The sequence below is a fragment of the Tachypleus tridentatus genome, chromosome 12 (genome assembly GCF_004210375.1).
Source record: "Tachypleus tridentatus isolate NWPU-2018 chromosome 12, ASM421037v1, whole genome shotgun sequence".
Taxonomy (NCBI): Eukaryota; Metazoa; Arthropoda; class Merostomata; order Xiphosura; family Limulidae; genus Tachypleus; species Tachypleus tridentatus.
In genome coordinates, this window is record NC_134836.1 from 125,906,501 (window position 1) to 125,923,523 (window position 17,023).

Consider the following 17,023-nt stretch of genomic DNA (forward strand, 5'->3'; position numbering starts at 1 on the left):
GGGGTGTTCGGGAACGTTGTGGTTCCTCTTCGTCCCCTTTAGTGAAAGTTTATTGGATTTAGTTTTTTTATTTTATTTTTTATTTTAAATAATTTTTAGACTCTTTTTTTGGGTGAAGGAGGTCACTCTTAATATTATCCATGACCGAGGCAAAGGCCGCACCGGAGAAAACAGCCAGGTCCCGTTCCGAAAGGCAGATGTCAAAGTAAATATGAACACGAACACAAACGACCCGATTCAGGGCCTGGCAATAAAGTTGCCTGGGCTGGGATCTAAAGATCCAATGCCTAAGTTTTTGCTGTGGGGGGAAACGGGAGTGCCCCGAGAAAAACCCATTTTCACAGGACAGGCGCCGAAAGTTTTACCTGTCCTGTGCCCGATATCTGAAAAAGAAAGTACATATTATTAACGTGAGTTTTGTCCTTTAAGTACTTTGTTGTGTGATTCTTGAAATATGTTGTAAGGTGAAATGTATTTTGTTGGTGCACTAGTTAATTTGTATAGTGATGCCGTTAGTTTGTTTATGTTTTCTGCTTTTAGATAATATTTGTGTGATATTTCCGTTAGTCTATTTCTTAGTGTTGTTAAGTTACTGAATTGATGTATATACTTTACTGGAGTGAATGACGGTAGACTGAATGCAGATCTTAGTATTCTGTTCTGTTGAACTTGGATTTTCTGGAGTGTGTTGTTTGACATATTATATGTGACTTGACATCCATACTCTATTAGTGGACGGATGTAAGCCTCGTATATTTGGATAATGGGTTTTGGTGAGCATTTCGAGTGTTTGCTGGTTAGAGTCATTAAGTGTGAAATTCGTTTTCTAATTGATGAGTGTATGTTGTTAACATGTTTTTCCATGTTAGTTTTGTGTCGAAAGTGATGCCGAGAAATGTGATGTTTTTGCTCATGTTAATGGGCGTATTTCCAAGTGATAATTTTATTTTATCTAGATTTTTTCTTTTCTGGTGGGGAACTAAACTAAACTAACGTGGCAGGGGTTCAGTTTAGAGAGAGAGAAATCAGAAGAGTTCTCTCTCCAACTGGGGTGTTCAGGAACTTTGTAGTTTCTCTTCGTCCCCTTTCGTGGATTGTTATTAAGATTAAGTGGTGGTTTTTTTTATTATTATTTTAATAAATTAATTATCGTTATTATTCTTGACTTTTTGGGTGGAGAATGTCTCACTAAATGTTCTTTTGGGTGGAGGCAAAGGCAGCAGTGGAAAGAAAGGCCGGGACCTGTCCCGAAATGAAAAAGTTGGGGAGATGTGAACATGAATGTAATTCATTCAAATTCAGATCAAACCAAACAGCCCGATTCTGGGTCTGGCAAAAAGGTTGCCTAGGCTGGGATCTAGAAATCCAATGCCTGAAGAATTTGATGTGGGGGGAAACGGGAGTGCCCCGAGAAAACCCACTTTCACACGACAGGCGCCGAAAGTTTTGCCTATCGTGTGCCCTATACCTGAAAAAAAAGGAATTCATGTTAATAACATAGATTTTATTTATTTAGATTCTTTGTTGAGTGGATTGTGATTCTTGAAATATGTTGTAAGGTGATATGTATTTTGTTGGTGCACTAGTTAATTTGTATAGTGATGCCGTTAGTTTGTTTCTATTTTCTGCTTTTAGATAATATTTGAGAGAAAGTTCTGTTATTCTGTCTCTTATAGTTGGTAAATTACTAATTTGGTGTAGATAATTTGTTGGCGTAAAAGATGGTAAACTGAATGCGGATTTTAATATTTTGTTTTGTTGCACTTGGATTTTTTGGAGTGTGTTCTGGTGGGGAATTCTGCTGTTTTGGAATACATACTAGCATCGTTTAGCGCGGTCCTGGTGGAGTGTTCTGCTGTTTTGGAGTGCATACTAGCATCGTTTAGCGTGGTCCTGGTGGAGAATTCTGTTGTTTTGGAATGCACACTAGCATCGTTTAGTGCGATCCTGGTGAAGAATTCTGCTGTTTTGGAATGCGTACTAGCATCGTTTAGCGCGGTCCTGGTGGAGGGTTCCGCTGTTTTGGAATGCGTACTAGCATCATTTAGCGCGGTCCTGGTGGAAAATTCTGTTGTTTTGGAGTGCATACTAGCATCGTTTAGCGCGGTCCTGGTGGAGAATTCTGCTGTTTTGGAATGCGTACTAGCATCGTTTAGCGCGGTCCTGGTGGAGGGTTCTGCTGTTTTGGAATGCGTACTAGCATTATTTAGCGCGGTCCTGGTGGAGAATTCTGTTGTTTTGGAGTGCATACTAGCATCGTTTAGCCCGGTCCTGGGGGATAATTCTGCTGTTTTGGAGTGCATACTAGCATCATTTAGCGCGGTCTTGATGGATAATTCTGCTGTTTTGGAGTGCATACTAGCATCGTTTAGCGCGGTTCTGGTAGATATCTCCAACCGTCTTCTCCATTTTTTTGAATCAAATAACATCCTTCCAGAATCCCAAAATGCCTCCAGGTAAAACAGGCAAACAACAGATCACCTCACACGACTCACCGTATCAATCTATAAAGCTTTCAACAACAACCAAGTAACCATTGGGGTATTCCTAGATGTCAAAAAAGCATTCGACAGCATATGGCACAATGCCATCAAATACAAACTAAAACACCTGAAAATAAATCCCACTATAGTTAAATGGATTTCAAATTTATTAACAGATAGAACAGCACAAGTAAAAGTCAATAAAACCATATCTAAATCATTTAACATAACCGCAGGAATGCCCCAAGGATCAGTCCTCTCTCCACTTCTATATATTATTTTCGTCAGTGACATACCTTTCCCAAATCTAACATACACGCATAATTCACAATACGCAGACGACATCGCTATTTGGAGCACCTCCAGAAACCCAGTGATGGCCATGTCTCGTGTACAAGAATCACTGAACAACGTCTCAACATGGAGTAACAAGTGGAGTAGTGTTAAATCCAACCAAAACACAAGCAATCACCTTCTACAGGAAATTAAAAAAACAAAGAAAAAATCTAGAAAAAATAAAATTATCACTCGGAACTACGGCCATTAACATGAGCAAAAACATCACATTCCTTGGCATCACTTTCGACACAAAACTAACATGGAAAAAACATGTTAACAATATACACTCATCAATTAGAAAACGGATTTCACACCTAATGACTCTAACCAGTAGACAATCAAAATGTTCACCAAACACCATTATCCAAATATACAAGGCTTACATCCGTCCACTAATAGAGTATGGATGTCAAGTCACATATAATATGTCAAATAACACACTCCAGAAAATCCAAGTTCAACAGAACAGAATACTAAGATCTGCATTCAGTCTACTATCATTCACGCCAGTAAAGTATATACATCAATTCAGTAACTTACCAACACTAAGAAATAGACTAACGGAAATATCACACAAATATTATCTAAAAGCAGAAAACATAAACAAACTAACGGCATCACTCTACAAATTAACTAGTGCACCAACAAAATACATTTCACCTTACAACGTATTTCAAGAATCACAAATTACACAACAAAGTATCTAAAGAACTAAACTCATGTTAATAATATGTATTCTCTTTTTCAGATATCGGGCACAGGACAGGCAAAACTTTCGGCGCCTGTCCTGTGAAAGTGGGTTTTCTCGGGGCACTTCCGTTTCACCCCACAGCAAAAACTTAGGCATTGGATTTTACATCCCAGCCCAGGCAACTTTATTGCCAGACCTTGATTCGTGTCGTTTGAGTTCATGTTCATATTTACATTGACTTCTTCCTTTCGGGACGGGACCTGGCCGTTCTCTCCGGTGCTGCCTTTGCCTCGGTCTAGGATAACATTAAGAGTGACCTCCTTCACCCAAAAAAAAGAGTCAAAAATTATTTAATAAATAAATAAATAAAACTAAACCTAATAACCTTTCACGAAAGGGGACGAAGAGGAACCACAACGTTCCTGAACGCCCCAGTTGGAGAGAGAATTCTTACGATTTCTCTCTCTCTAAACTAAACCCCAGCCACGTTAGTTTGCGTTTCCGTCCTGGTAGAGAATTCTTCTGTTTTGGAGTGCATACTAGCATCGTTTAGCACGGTCCTGGTGGAGAATTCTGCTGTTTTGGAGTGCATACTAGCATCGTTTAGCGCAGTCATGGTGAAGAATTCTGCTGTTTTGGAGTACATACTAGCATCGTTTAGTGTGGTCATGGTGGAGAATTCTGCTGTTTTGGAGTGCATACTAGCATCGTTTAGCGCGGTCATGGTGGAGAATTCTGCTGTTTTGGAGTGCATACTAGCATCGTTTAGTGTGGTCATGGTGGAGAATTCTGTTGTTTTGGAATGCCTACTTGCATCGTTTAGCGCGGTCCTGGTAGAGAATTCTGCTGTTTTGGAATGCATAGTAGCATCGTTTAGCGCGGTCCTGGTGGAGAATTCTGCTGTTCTTGAGTTCGAACTTGTGCTCTGTACAAGAATCTCTTCCACTGTGATGACTGAAATTTTTAATGATAATAGCGGCACGTTGTCCTGAAGAACTGACAAGAAATCTTCTTGGCCGTACAAACCTGCTTGAAATGTTGATACCACTTTAACTTTCACTCAAAAGAAATTCACCAGCTGAAGAAACGTAATTGAAAAAAAATCTCTGTTGGTAAAGTTCCTATATATAGAATACGAGGTCAATGACACTGAGCAAATGTTTGGCTGTTCCTATTTTTGTGACTCAAAACTTTCGTTTTCATACATACCACTTCATTTCCGTATATATATAGCAATTCGACAAACTATCCAAGATAACAACGACTTCAAGTGTCAGTTGGTAAGTTCCACTATAGCGCTTTAAGAAGTGAAAACCACTGTAAGAACATATATGTTAATAAGCGCGCTAAGAATTGCTAACAGTTACACTAGAGTTAACAACATAATTATAAATACAACAGTATCTACATAACAAAGGAAACAATTAGTTCATAATCAGCACTTCCAAGACAACATAAGTAAACAACGTGGCATGACGTAACAACACTATGTTACACAAAAGTCGTTACTGGAGCAAGTCTTGACAAAATACAAAAATAGTACACGTAATAATGTATTATAAAGATGGTTCTTATGGGTATTAAAACTCTCTTTGTTAATCTGAAGATGAGCTAAGAAGTTCGAAACGTTGTACTGTACTTTATTTTAATTAAAGTTTTAACACCCATACAGTAATACATTGTTACTTCGAGTGTGTTTCTCGACATTATAACAATACTTACACCCAATCAGCATCACCAAGACAGAAAATATTTTCTCCATGTTAGTATTAGGAGCAACGTTTCCAAAGCCCACACTGGTAAGACTGCTTATGGTGAAGTACAACGCTGTGACGTACTTCGATTTGATGCTGGGTCCTCCGTAAGAGTTGTTGTAAAACTGGAAGGTGGCGTTGGCCAGATGGTCTAACCAACCTATCTTGTGCTTCATGATGTTGCGTTCGGCGTTACCAATTGCGTACCAAATACAAGCTAGCCAATGGGCAATTAGCGCGAAAGCAGCCACAAGCAGAAGCAGCACAGCAGCTCCATACTCGGAGTAACGGTCAATCTTCCTCGCCACCCTGACCAATCGCAATAGTCGAGCAGTTTTCAACAAACCAATCAGAGTCGTTGTCTAATGGAGAAGAAAAACCCTAATCCCATGCTATCAGAAATATCAATTTGTTTGTTTTGTTTATTTGATAGTTTCTTTCTATCTAACCTCTTAAATCAGTAAGATGTATATTTACATATATAAATGTATATTTAACCATTATCCTACAAAAGTCCATTTACAGCCAGCGATCCGATGGAAAGATTGTTACCAATTTTAAAGTTTTGTAAACTGATCTGGGGAAGAGGGGGAGTGTTGAACACGTGCGTCCATTAGTATGTTTAAGTGATGCTTTCTATTATCTCTCCAGCATGTCTGCGGACTTATTATGTTAGAAACCGAGTGTAGATCCCAGGGGTGGGCTGAACCCATTTTGAAGCTTTGTGCTTAATTATAAAGAAGTTTTCTAGAGATATCTACCGTAAAGAAAATTCGTTTAAAAATACAGATCTCTTTTGTTTTCACCTATTATCTGGTTTGAAATTGCGGCTCGAGAGACGAAAATGCATAGTGACGGGGAAAAGGGTGGAGAGTTTAGAAATATCTTGTTACGATGTGGAAAGTTATCGCATAACAGATTCAGTCTCGGTTGATGATTAGTAGACCAGCCCCCAAACAGATTCAGTCTCGGTTGATGATTAGCAGACCAACCCCGAAACCGATTCAGACTCGGTTGATGATTAGCAGACCAACCCCGAAACCGATTCAGACTCGGTTGATGATTAGCAGACCAACCCCCAAACAGATTCAGTCTCAGTTGATGATTAGCAGACCAACCCCGAAACCGATTCAGTCTCGGTTGATGATCAGCAGACCAACCCGAAAACAGATTCAGTCTCGGTTGATGATTAGCAGACCAACCCCAAACAGATTCAGACTCGGTTGATGATTAGCAGACCAACCTCCAAACAGATTCAGTCTCAGTTGATGATTAGCAGACCAACCCCCCAAACAGATGCAGTCTCGGTTGATGATTAGCAGACCAACCCCCAAACAGATTTAGTCTCAGTTGATGATTAGCAGACCAACCCCAAACAGATTCAGTTTCAGTTGATGATTAGCAGACCAACCCCGAAACCGATTCAGTCTCAGTTGATGATTAGCAGACCAACCCCAAACAGATTCAGTCTCGGTTGATGATTAGCAGACCAAACCCGAAACCGATTCAGACTCGGTTGATGATTAGCAGACCAACCCGAAACCGATTCAGTCTCAATTGATGATTAGCAGACCAACCCCCAAACAGATTCAGTCTCGGTTGATGATTAGCAGACCAAGCCCCAAACAGATTCAGTCTCAGTTGATGATTAGCAGACCAACCCCCAAACAGATTCAGTATCGGTTGATGATTAGCAGACCAACCCCAAACAGATTTAGTATCGGTAGTTGGTTAACACACCAATCACATAACCAATTCAGTATCGGCAGTTGGTTAACACACCAATCACATAACCGATTCAGTATCGGTAGTTGGTTAACACACCAATCACATAACCGATTCAGTATCGGTGGTTGAGTTAACTTACACCAATCACATAAGTGATTGAAGATCTCTAGAATGAAACAGATACCTAGTTTAATCTTTATTTAGTTTCACAAAATGTTAAACTATTCTATGTCTTCCATGAAAAACAGTGAAACTCTTGCTTTGTTTATTTTTACCTAAACGTGGCCACATACAGACTGAACAAACAAAGGAAAACACGTTTTTCTGTAACATTTCAACAATAGTATTTTTAACACAATGTGTTCATACCTTCAGAATTGTAAGTGTATGTAAACAAAATTATTTATTATCAATAAATTGTCGGCTATATCCGATTTAGGTGTTTAAAAGAAAAATTATATTTGTAAAAATTAAGCGAAGGGCGTAAAGTTGAACAAAGAAGTTGTTTGTAAAGTTTAACAAAGGAGTTGTTTGTAAAGTTGAACAAAGGAGTTGTTTGTAAAGTTTAACAAAGGAGATGTTTGTGAGGAAACCATTGGCAATAAATTACTCCGAGCTTTAAAACTGAGATCAGTATGATTTTATAAACAATGTTTTTACATTCATGTGTAATGACAATGAATTAGTAACCATGTAAATGTGAAACATTAATATTTTCATTACTTTAACCAACTGAAATTCTTGGATTGTTCAATCACAGGCGGTTTAACTTGTTGGGCAAGTGCTCGGGGCACTAAAGAGCCCCCGATGACATGTCTTTTAATCTACTCATGAGTTTTCTTATCGTTATAAGGCCCAATATACTGAATCTGGTCCGGGTTTCCAGAATAACTGAGACTGCCCTTGCATGAACCTGGTATTTCGAGTTAATTATCAGGTGATAGTTGTAGAAAATTCGAAGATAATTAATTATTTAATAAAAATAGAATTTTGTAAAATTAAAGTTTTGGAATATGATGTGATATTTTGTCAACATTTTCTGGATCTTTCAAAACTTAATGTTTGTCTAGATTTATCCATCTTGTCAGTCCTATGGCTCGGCATAGCCAGGTGGTTAATTAAGGCAGTCGACTCATAATCCAAGGGTTCGCGGGTTCGAATCTTCGTCACACCAAACAAGCTCGCCCGTTATAATGTTATGGTCAATCCTACTATTCGTTGGTACAGGAGTAGTAAAAGTTTTGGTGGTGGGTGGTGATGACTACCTGTCTTCCCTCTAGTCTTAAGTCCCTAAATTAGGGACGGATGGTGTAGCTTTTCGCGAAATACAAAAGCAAGCGAACAAACTTGGATTAGTAGTTGTTTATTAGCCCTAATGAGTAATTCATCACAATGTCACTAGCTTTATGTCAAAACCAAACAGAGGAAAATGAGGCAACTATATAATACAATTCACATCTCATATGACTATAGTTTTCATCAGAGGATCAAACGACTGTAAGAAGGCAGAACTTATTTTTGACCAAACTTCTGGAATATCAACAACAATGAAAATTCGGTTGATTTATTTGTTATTTACAACTTGAACTAAACAGCCATGTTTACACTGACTGCTGAAGTTTGGTCGATTTTGTATTTTTTCCAAAGCTACACGAGGGTTATCTGCGCTAATCATTATTAATTTAGCAGTGTAAAGCTAGAGTGAAGGCAGCTAGTCATCATCACCCACCGCCAACTGTTTTACTAACGAATAGTGAGATTATAACGCCCCAACGGTTGAAAGGGCGAGTATATTTGGTGTGACGAGATTCGAACTCATGACTCTCAGATTGCTCTATTCACTTGGCCAAACCTGGCCTGCAGGAGTTCAAATACAGCTGCACTCACTGCTACAAAGTTTTGTCCGGCTTCAACCGAATAACGACTGAAAAATGCGGAGCATCTTTAGCGGAATCGCGACTTGAACCATGGGCCTTCGAATTCGTAACCAAGTCGATGTACTGTAACTGCTCGTGGCTGCTGACGAGTCAATCACCCATTGACCAAACAGAGAAACAGCGTTTGTTTCAGCTTACACCAAGAGAGATCGTGAAATCTATTAACACACTCAATTAAACTTGTTATAAGACACCATTAATGGAACTCGTTATAAAGATCACTCTAAAATAAATTGAAATACTTTACACAGTCTGTCTCAACCAACAACAACACTTGTGGGTTTTGGCTTAAATATTAAACTTTTAAGAGACAGTAAACAACATAACACGACCTAAATAACCCAATGAGGTATCAAATATCGCTAAGTAGCTTGTTGTTAGAAACAAACACTGCAAAATAAAAAAATTCGTTTGTTGTATTTTTTCCACACTCTTTGTAACAACAGTACAGGGAGAGAGAAAAAATAAGCCAACTAAACGTCTTTTGCGTGTTCCGAGAATAACTAATTAATGCTGAAAGAAGTTTTATTTACAGGTAGATTCAAGTCATTTATAATAACGTTATTAAGGGAGAGCTTTAACTGGATAAAAGAATAAGTTATTCCAAAGCTAAACTCTCACTGAATTCATTGTTATTCACTTTCTCCGATACTGTTGTGATTCGAAAACTGATCTTCACAACAACAGATGGTGAGTGAAAACACAACAGATCAGAAATCGAGCTTTAAGTAAGGTAGAGTTCGTTTCATCGGCTTATCAACCTCACCTTACTTTAAATCTGATAACTAAACACTCAAGAAATAAAACTAAATATGTTCCACATTTTTAGTTTTCGATTATCTTATTAAAGAAGTAACTCTGATTTAAATTAATCGATTCTCATCTGATACAGTTTTTAATAATGAAAGTTCGACATAAGTAAAGGTTATACTTACCTTCTATTCCTCCAAGAAACAAATAAAAGAAAGAGAAGAGAAACGTCACAATCAACAACAGTTATTCTATTTAATAAACATTCCACTATCAGTAAATTTCAAAACAAATCCATAATCCAGTGCGCTTACTTATGTAGCAGAAACTGTTCCCCCCTTCAAATAAAACACTTAAAACTGTAAGGAATTATTTTAAAATTGTATCATAATACTAGAGAACCTCTCCCAATTTTGTATTGTTGTTTTTTGTTTTTTTTTTACTTTCGGGCAAAGCTACACGAGGGCTATCTGCGTTTTTCGTCCCTAATTTGGCAGTGTAAGACTAGAGGGAAGGCAGCTAGTCATCAACACTCACCGCCAACTCTTTACAAACGAATAGTGGGATTGACCGTCACATTATAATACCCCCACGGCTGAAAAAGCGAGCATGTTTGGTGCGACGGGGATTCGAACCTGCGACCCTCGGATTGCGAGTCAAACGCCTTAACCCATCTGGTCATGCAGGGACTCCCAGTTTTGTATCTGTAATTTTAAACGACATATATTAAAACTCATACCTTTCTATAAAAGTATTAGAAAGAAAGAATAATTTCCACATCTGTTATAATTTAAAACGTTTCTTCTCACAGTTCATTAATTCTGTTTCGTTTTGTTAATCGTGTCCAGACTACAAAGTACGTAATTACAACAAATATATAAGTTTAAAGCTTGTTTGTTTGTTTGTTTTAGAATTTCGCACAAAGCTACTAGAGGGCTATCTGTGCTAGCCGTCCCTAATTTAGCAGTGTAAGACAAGAGGGAAGGCAACTAGTCATCAACACTAACCGCCAGCTCTTGGGCTACTATTTTACAAACGAATAGTGGGATTGACCGTCACATTATAATACCCCCACGGCTGAAAAAGCGAGCATGTTTGGTGCGACGGGGATTCGAACCTGCGACCCTCGGATTGCGAGTCGAACGCCTTAACCCATCTGGTCATGCCAGGCCCAAGTTTAAAGCAAACACATGATTACCATGTACCCTAAGTTTCCTCTCTCAGGATCTGTGAATCAGTTGTTTTGTTTTATAAAGAATTATAAAAAATGGATTTCTGTACTATAAAACAAGTTTATCTTACGGTTTATTCATTCTGTTTAAAAACATGATTTGTGACATATTTTTAATAGGATTAATTACCTAACCTTCACTTTCTAAGATGTTAAATTAACAAAAAAACATAATTAAATGTTTACACTTGTTCAAATTTCATATTCAGTGATCCAAAAACCACGACACAAACACAGTTCACTTGTACATTGTTTATGTATACTGAAAATATCATTTGAATTACAAAGTTTTACCATTCTTTCCACGACGAAAAAATCCAGCTGATTTTGCCCATTTCTCAAAGCATGGAGGATATATCTCAATCTGGATATAATGTGGTAATATGATATAACAACATGGGTCTAAAGGTGGTGTCTGGATATACAGTAGTAATATGATATAACAACATGGGTCTAAAGGTGGTGTCTGGATATACAGTGGTACTATGAAATAACTACATGGGTCTAAAGGTGGTGTCGGGATATACAGTGGTAATATGATATAACTACATGGGTCTAAAGGTGGTGTCGGGATATACAGTGGTAATATGAAATAACTACATGGGTCTAAAGGTGGTGTCTGGATATACAGTGGTAATATGATATAACTACATAGATCTAAAGGTGGTGTCTGGATATACAGTGGTAATATGATATAACTACATGGGTCTAAAAATGGTGTCTGGATATACAGTGGTAATATGAAATAACTACATGGGTCTAAAGGTGGTGTCTGGATATACAGTGGAAATATGATATAACTACATGAATCTAAAGGTGGTGTCTGGATACACAGTGGTAATATGATATAACTACATGGGTCTAAAGGTGGTGTCGGGATATACAGTGGTAATATGATATAACTACATGGGTCTAAACGTGGTGTCTGGATATACAGTGGTAATATGATATAACTACATGGGTCTAAAGGTGGTGTCTGGATATACAGTGGTAATATGATATAACTACATGGGTCTAAAGGTGGGGTCTGGATATACAGTGGTAATATGATATAACTACATGGGTCTAAAGGTGGTGTCTGGATATACAGTGGTAATATGATATAACTACATGGGTCTAAAGGTGGTGTCGGGATATACAGTGGTAATATGATATAACTACATGGGTCTAAAGGTGGTGTCTGGATATAATGTGGTAATATAATATAACTACATGGGTCTGAAGGTGGTGTCGGGATATAATGTGGTAATATGATATAACTACATGGGTCTAAAGGTGCTGTCTGGATATAATGTGGTAATATGATATAACTACATGGGTCTAAAGGTGGTGTCTGGATATAATGTGGTAATATGAAATAACTACATGGGTCTAAAGGTGGTGTCTGGATATACAGTGGTAATATGATATAACTACATGGGTCTAAAGGTGGTGTCTGGATATACAGTGGTAATACGAAATAACTACATGGGTCTAAAGGTGGTGTCTGGATATACAGTGGTAATACGAAATAACTACATGGGTCTAAAGGTGGTGTCTGGATATACAGTGGTAATATGATGATAACCACATAACTGGATATACAGTGGGTCTCTAAAGGTGGTGTCTGGATATACAGTGGTAATATGACATAACTGTCACATGGGTCTAAAGGTGGTGTCTGGATATACAGTGGTAATATGATATAACTACATGGGTCTAAAGGTGGTGTCTGGATATACAGTGGTAATATGATATAACTACATGGGTCTAAAGGTGGTGTCTGGATATACAGTGGTAATAAGATATAACTACATGGGTCTAAAGGTGGTGTCGGGATATACAGTGGTAATATGACATAAGTACATGGGTCTAAAGGTGGTGTCTGGATATACAGTGGTAATATGATATAACTACATGGGTCTAAAGGTGCTGTCTGGATATACAGTGGTAATATGATATAACTACATGGGTCTAAAGGTGGTGTCTGGATATACAGTGGTAATATGATATAACTACATGGGTCTAAAGGTGGTGTCGGGATATACAGTGGTAATATGATATAACTACATGGGTCTAAAGGTGGTGTCTATAGGATATACAGTGGTAATATGATATAACTACATGGGTCTAAAGGTGGTGTCTGGATATACAGTGGTAATATGATATAACTACATGGGTCTAAAGGTGGTGTCTGGATATACAGTGGTAATATGATATAACTACATGGGTCTAAAGGTGGTGTCTGGATATACATGGTAATATGTATAACTAACATGGTGGTGGTGTCTGGATATACAGTGGTAATATGATATAACTACATGGGTCTAAAGGTGGTGTCTGGATATACAGTGGTAATATGATATAACTACATGGGTCTAAAGGTGGTGTCTGGATATACAGTGGTAATATGATATAACTACATGGGTCTAAAGGTGGTGTCTGGATATACAGTGGTAATATGATATAACTACATGGGTCTAAAGGTGGTGTCTGGATATACAGTGGTAATATGATATAACTACATGGGTCTAAAGGTGGTGTCTGGATATACAGTGGTAATATGATATAACTACATGGGTCTAAAGGTGGTGTCTGGATATACAGTGGTAATATGATATAACTACATGGGTCTAAAGGTGGTGTCTGGATATACAGTGGTAATATGATATAACTACATGGGTCTAAAGGTGGTGTCTGGATATACAGTGGTAATATGATATAACTACATGGGTCTAAAGGTGGTGTCTGGATATACAGTGGTAATATGATATAACTACATGGGTCTAAAGGTGGTGTCTGGATATAATGTGGTGTTGGATATATATACTACATGGGTCTAAAAAGGTGGTGTCGGGATATATGGGTATATGATATACACTACACATGGGTCTAAAGGTGGTGTCTGGATATACAGTGGTAATATGATATAACTACATGGGTCTAAAGGTGGTGTCTGGATATAATGTGGTAATATGAAATAACTACATGGGTCTAAAGGTGGTGTCTGGATATACAGTGGTAATATGATATAACTACATGGGTCTAAAGGTGGTGTCTGGATATACAGTGGTAATATGATTATAACTACATGGGTCTAAAGGTGGTGTCTGGATATACAGTGGTAATATGATATAACTACATGGGTCTAAAGGTGGTGTCTGGATATACAGTGGTAATATGATATAACTACATGGGTCTAAAGGTGGTGTCTGGATATACAGTGGTAATATGATATAACTACATGGGTCTAAAGGTGGTGTCTGGATATACAGTGGTAATATGATATAACTACATGGGTCTAAAGGTGGTGTCTGGATATACAGTGGTAATATGATATAACTACATGGGTCTAAAGGTGGTGTCTGGATATACACATGTGGTAATACAATGAATATGAAATAACTACATGGGTCTAAAGGTGGTGTCTGGATATACAGTGGTAATATGATATAACTACATGGGTCTAAAGGTGGTGTCTGGATATACAGTGGTAATATGATATAACTACATGGGTCTAAAGGGTGGTGTCTGGATATACAGTGGTAATATGATATAACTACATGGGTCTAAAGGTGGTGTCTGGATATACAGTGGTAATATGATATAACTACATGGGTCTAAAGGTGGTGTCTGGATATACAGTGGTAATATGATATAACTACATGGGTCTAAAAGGTGGTGTCTGGATATACAGTGGTAATATGATATAACTACATGGGTCTAAAGGTGGTGTCTGGATATACAGTGGTAATATGATATAACCACATGGGTCTAAAGGTGGTGTCTGGATATACAGTGGTAATACATGATATAACTACATGGGTCTAAAGGTGGTGTCGGGATATAGTGGTAATATGGGTCTAAAGGTATACTACATGGGTCTAAAGTCGGTATGATATAATAACATGGGTCTAAAGGTGGCATCGGATACATGGGTGATACTACATGGGTCCAAAGGTATACTAAGGTGGTGTCTGGGTTAATATACAGTGGTAATATGATATAAACTACATGGGTCTAAAGGTGGTGTCTGGATATAATGATGGTTAATATGATATACCTACATGGGTCTAAAGGTGCTGTGTCTGGATATACAGTGGTAATACAGTGGTAATATAACTACATGGGTCTAAAGGTGGTGTCTGGATATGGTAATATGATGGGTCAATATGGTAATATGATAACCTACATGGGTCTAAAGGTGGTGTCTGGATATACAGTGGTATATGATGATAACAACATGGGTCTAAAGGTGGTGTCTGGATATACAGTGGTAATATGATATAACTACATGGGTCTAAAGGTGGTGTCTGGATATACAGTGGTAATATGATATAACTACATGGGTCTAAAGTGGTGTCTGGATATACAGTGGTAATATGATATAACTACATGATCCAAAGGTGGTGTCTGGATATAATGTGGTATATGATACTAACCACGGGTCCAAAGGTGGTGTCAATGTGGTAATATGATATAACTACATGGGTCTAAAGGTGGTGTCTGGATATAATGTGGTAATATGATATAACTACATGGGTCTAAAGGTGGTGTCTGGATATACAGTGGTAATATGATATAACCACAATGGGTCTAAAGGTGGTGTCTGGATATACAGTGGTAATATGATATAACTACATGGGTCTAAAGGTGGTGTCTGGATATACAGTGGTAATATGAAATAACTACATGGGTCTAAAGGTGGTGTCTGGATATACAGTGGTAATATGATATAACTACATGGGTCTAAAGGTGGTGTCTGGATATACAGTGGTAATATGATATAACTACATGGGTCTAAAGGTGGTGTCTGGATATACAGTGGTAATATGATATAACTACATGGGTCTAAAGGTGGTGTCTGGATATACAGTGGTAATATGATATAACTACATGGGTCTAAAGGTGGTGTCTGGATATACAGTGGTAATATGATATAACTACATGGGTCTAAAGGTGGTGTCTGGATATACAGTGGTAATATGATATAACTACATGGGTATACAGTAATACATTATAACCATACGGTGGTGTCTGGATATACAGTGGTAATATGATATAACCACATGGGTCTAAAAGGTGTCGGGATATACAGTGGTATATGACACTATAGGTCTAAAGGTGGTGTCTGGATATACAGTGGTAATATGATATACTACATGGGTCTAAAGGTGGTGTCTGGATATACAGTGGTAATATGATATAACTACATGGGTCTAAAGGTGGTGTCTGGATATACAAAGGTGGTATATACAGTAATATGATATACCAACATGGGTCTGGTGGTGTCTGATATACAGTGGTAATATGATAAACTAAAGGTGGTGTCTGGATATACAGTGGTAATATGATATATACTACATGGGTCTAAAGGTGGTGTCTGGGATATAATGTGGTAATATGATATAACTACATGGGTCTAAAGGTGGTGTCTGGATATAATGTGTGGTAATATGATATAACTACATGGGTCTAAAGGTGGTGTCTGGATATAATGTGGTAATATGATATAACTACATGGGATCTAAAGGTGGTGTCTGGATATAATGTGGTAATATGATATAAACTACATGGGTCTAAAGGTGGTGTCTGGATATAATGTGGTAATATGATATAACTACATGGGTCTAAAGGGTGGTGTCTGGATATACAGTGGTAATATGATATAACCACATGGGTCTAAAGGTGGTGTCTGGATATACAGTGGTAATATGATATAACTACATGGGTCTAAAGGTGGTGTCTGGATATACAGTGGTAATGCATGATATAACTACATGGGTCTAAAGGTGGTGTCTGGATATACAGTGGTAATATGATATAACTACATGGGTCTAAAGGTGGTGTCTGGATATATGGTAATATATATAACTACATGTGGTGTCTGGATATACAGTGATATAACTACATGGGTCTAAAGGTGGTGTCTGGATATACAGTGGTAATATGATATAACATATACATGGTCTAAAGGTGGTGTCTGGATATACAGTGGTAATATGATATAACTACATGGGTCTAAAGGTGGTGTCTGGATATACAGTGGTAATATGATATAACACACACATGGGTCTAAAGGTGGTGTCTGGATATACAGTGGTAATATGATATAACTACATGGGTCTAAA

The 17,023-nt window shown here is 37.9% G+C and overlaps 1 protein-coding gene across 1 annotated transcript in view; it reads right to left on the minus strand.

Moving 5' to 3' along the window:
* LOC143235772 (voltage-gated inwardly rectifying potassium channel KCNH6-like) overlaps positions 1-17,023 on the minus strand; it is a 107,574-nt gene that overhangs the window by 32,787 nt on the left and 57,764 nt on the right. The window contains exon 3 of the mRNA XM_076473974.1: positions 5,236-5,629. Within this exon, the coding sequence (XP_076330089.1) occupies positions 5,236-5,629 (394 nt within the window). The remainder of the gene's footprint in view (positions 1-5,235; positions 5,630-17,023) is intronic.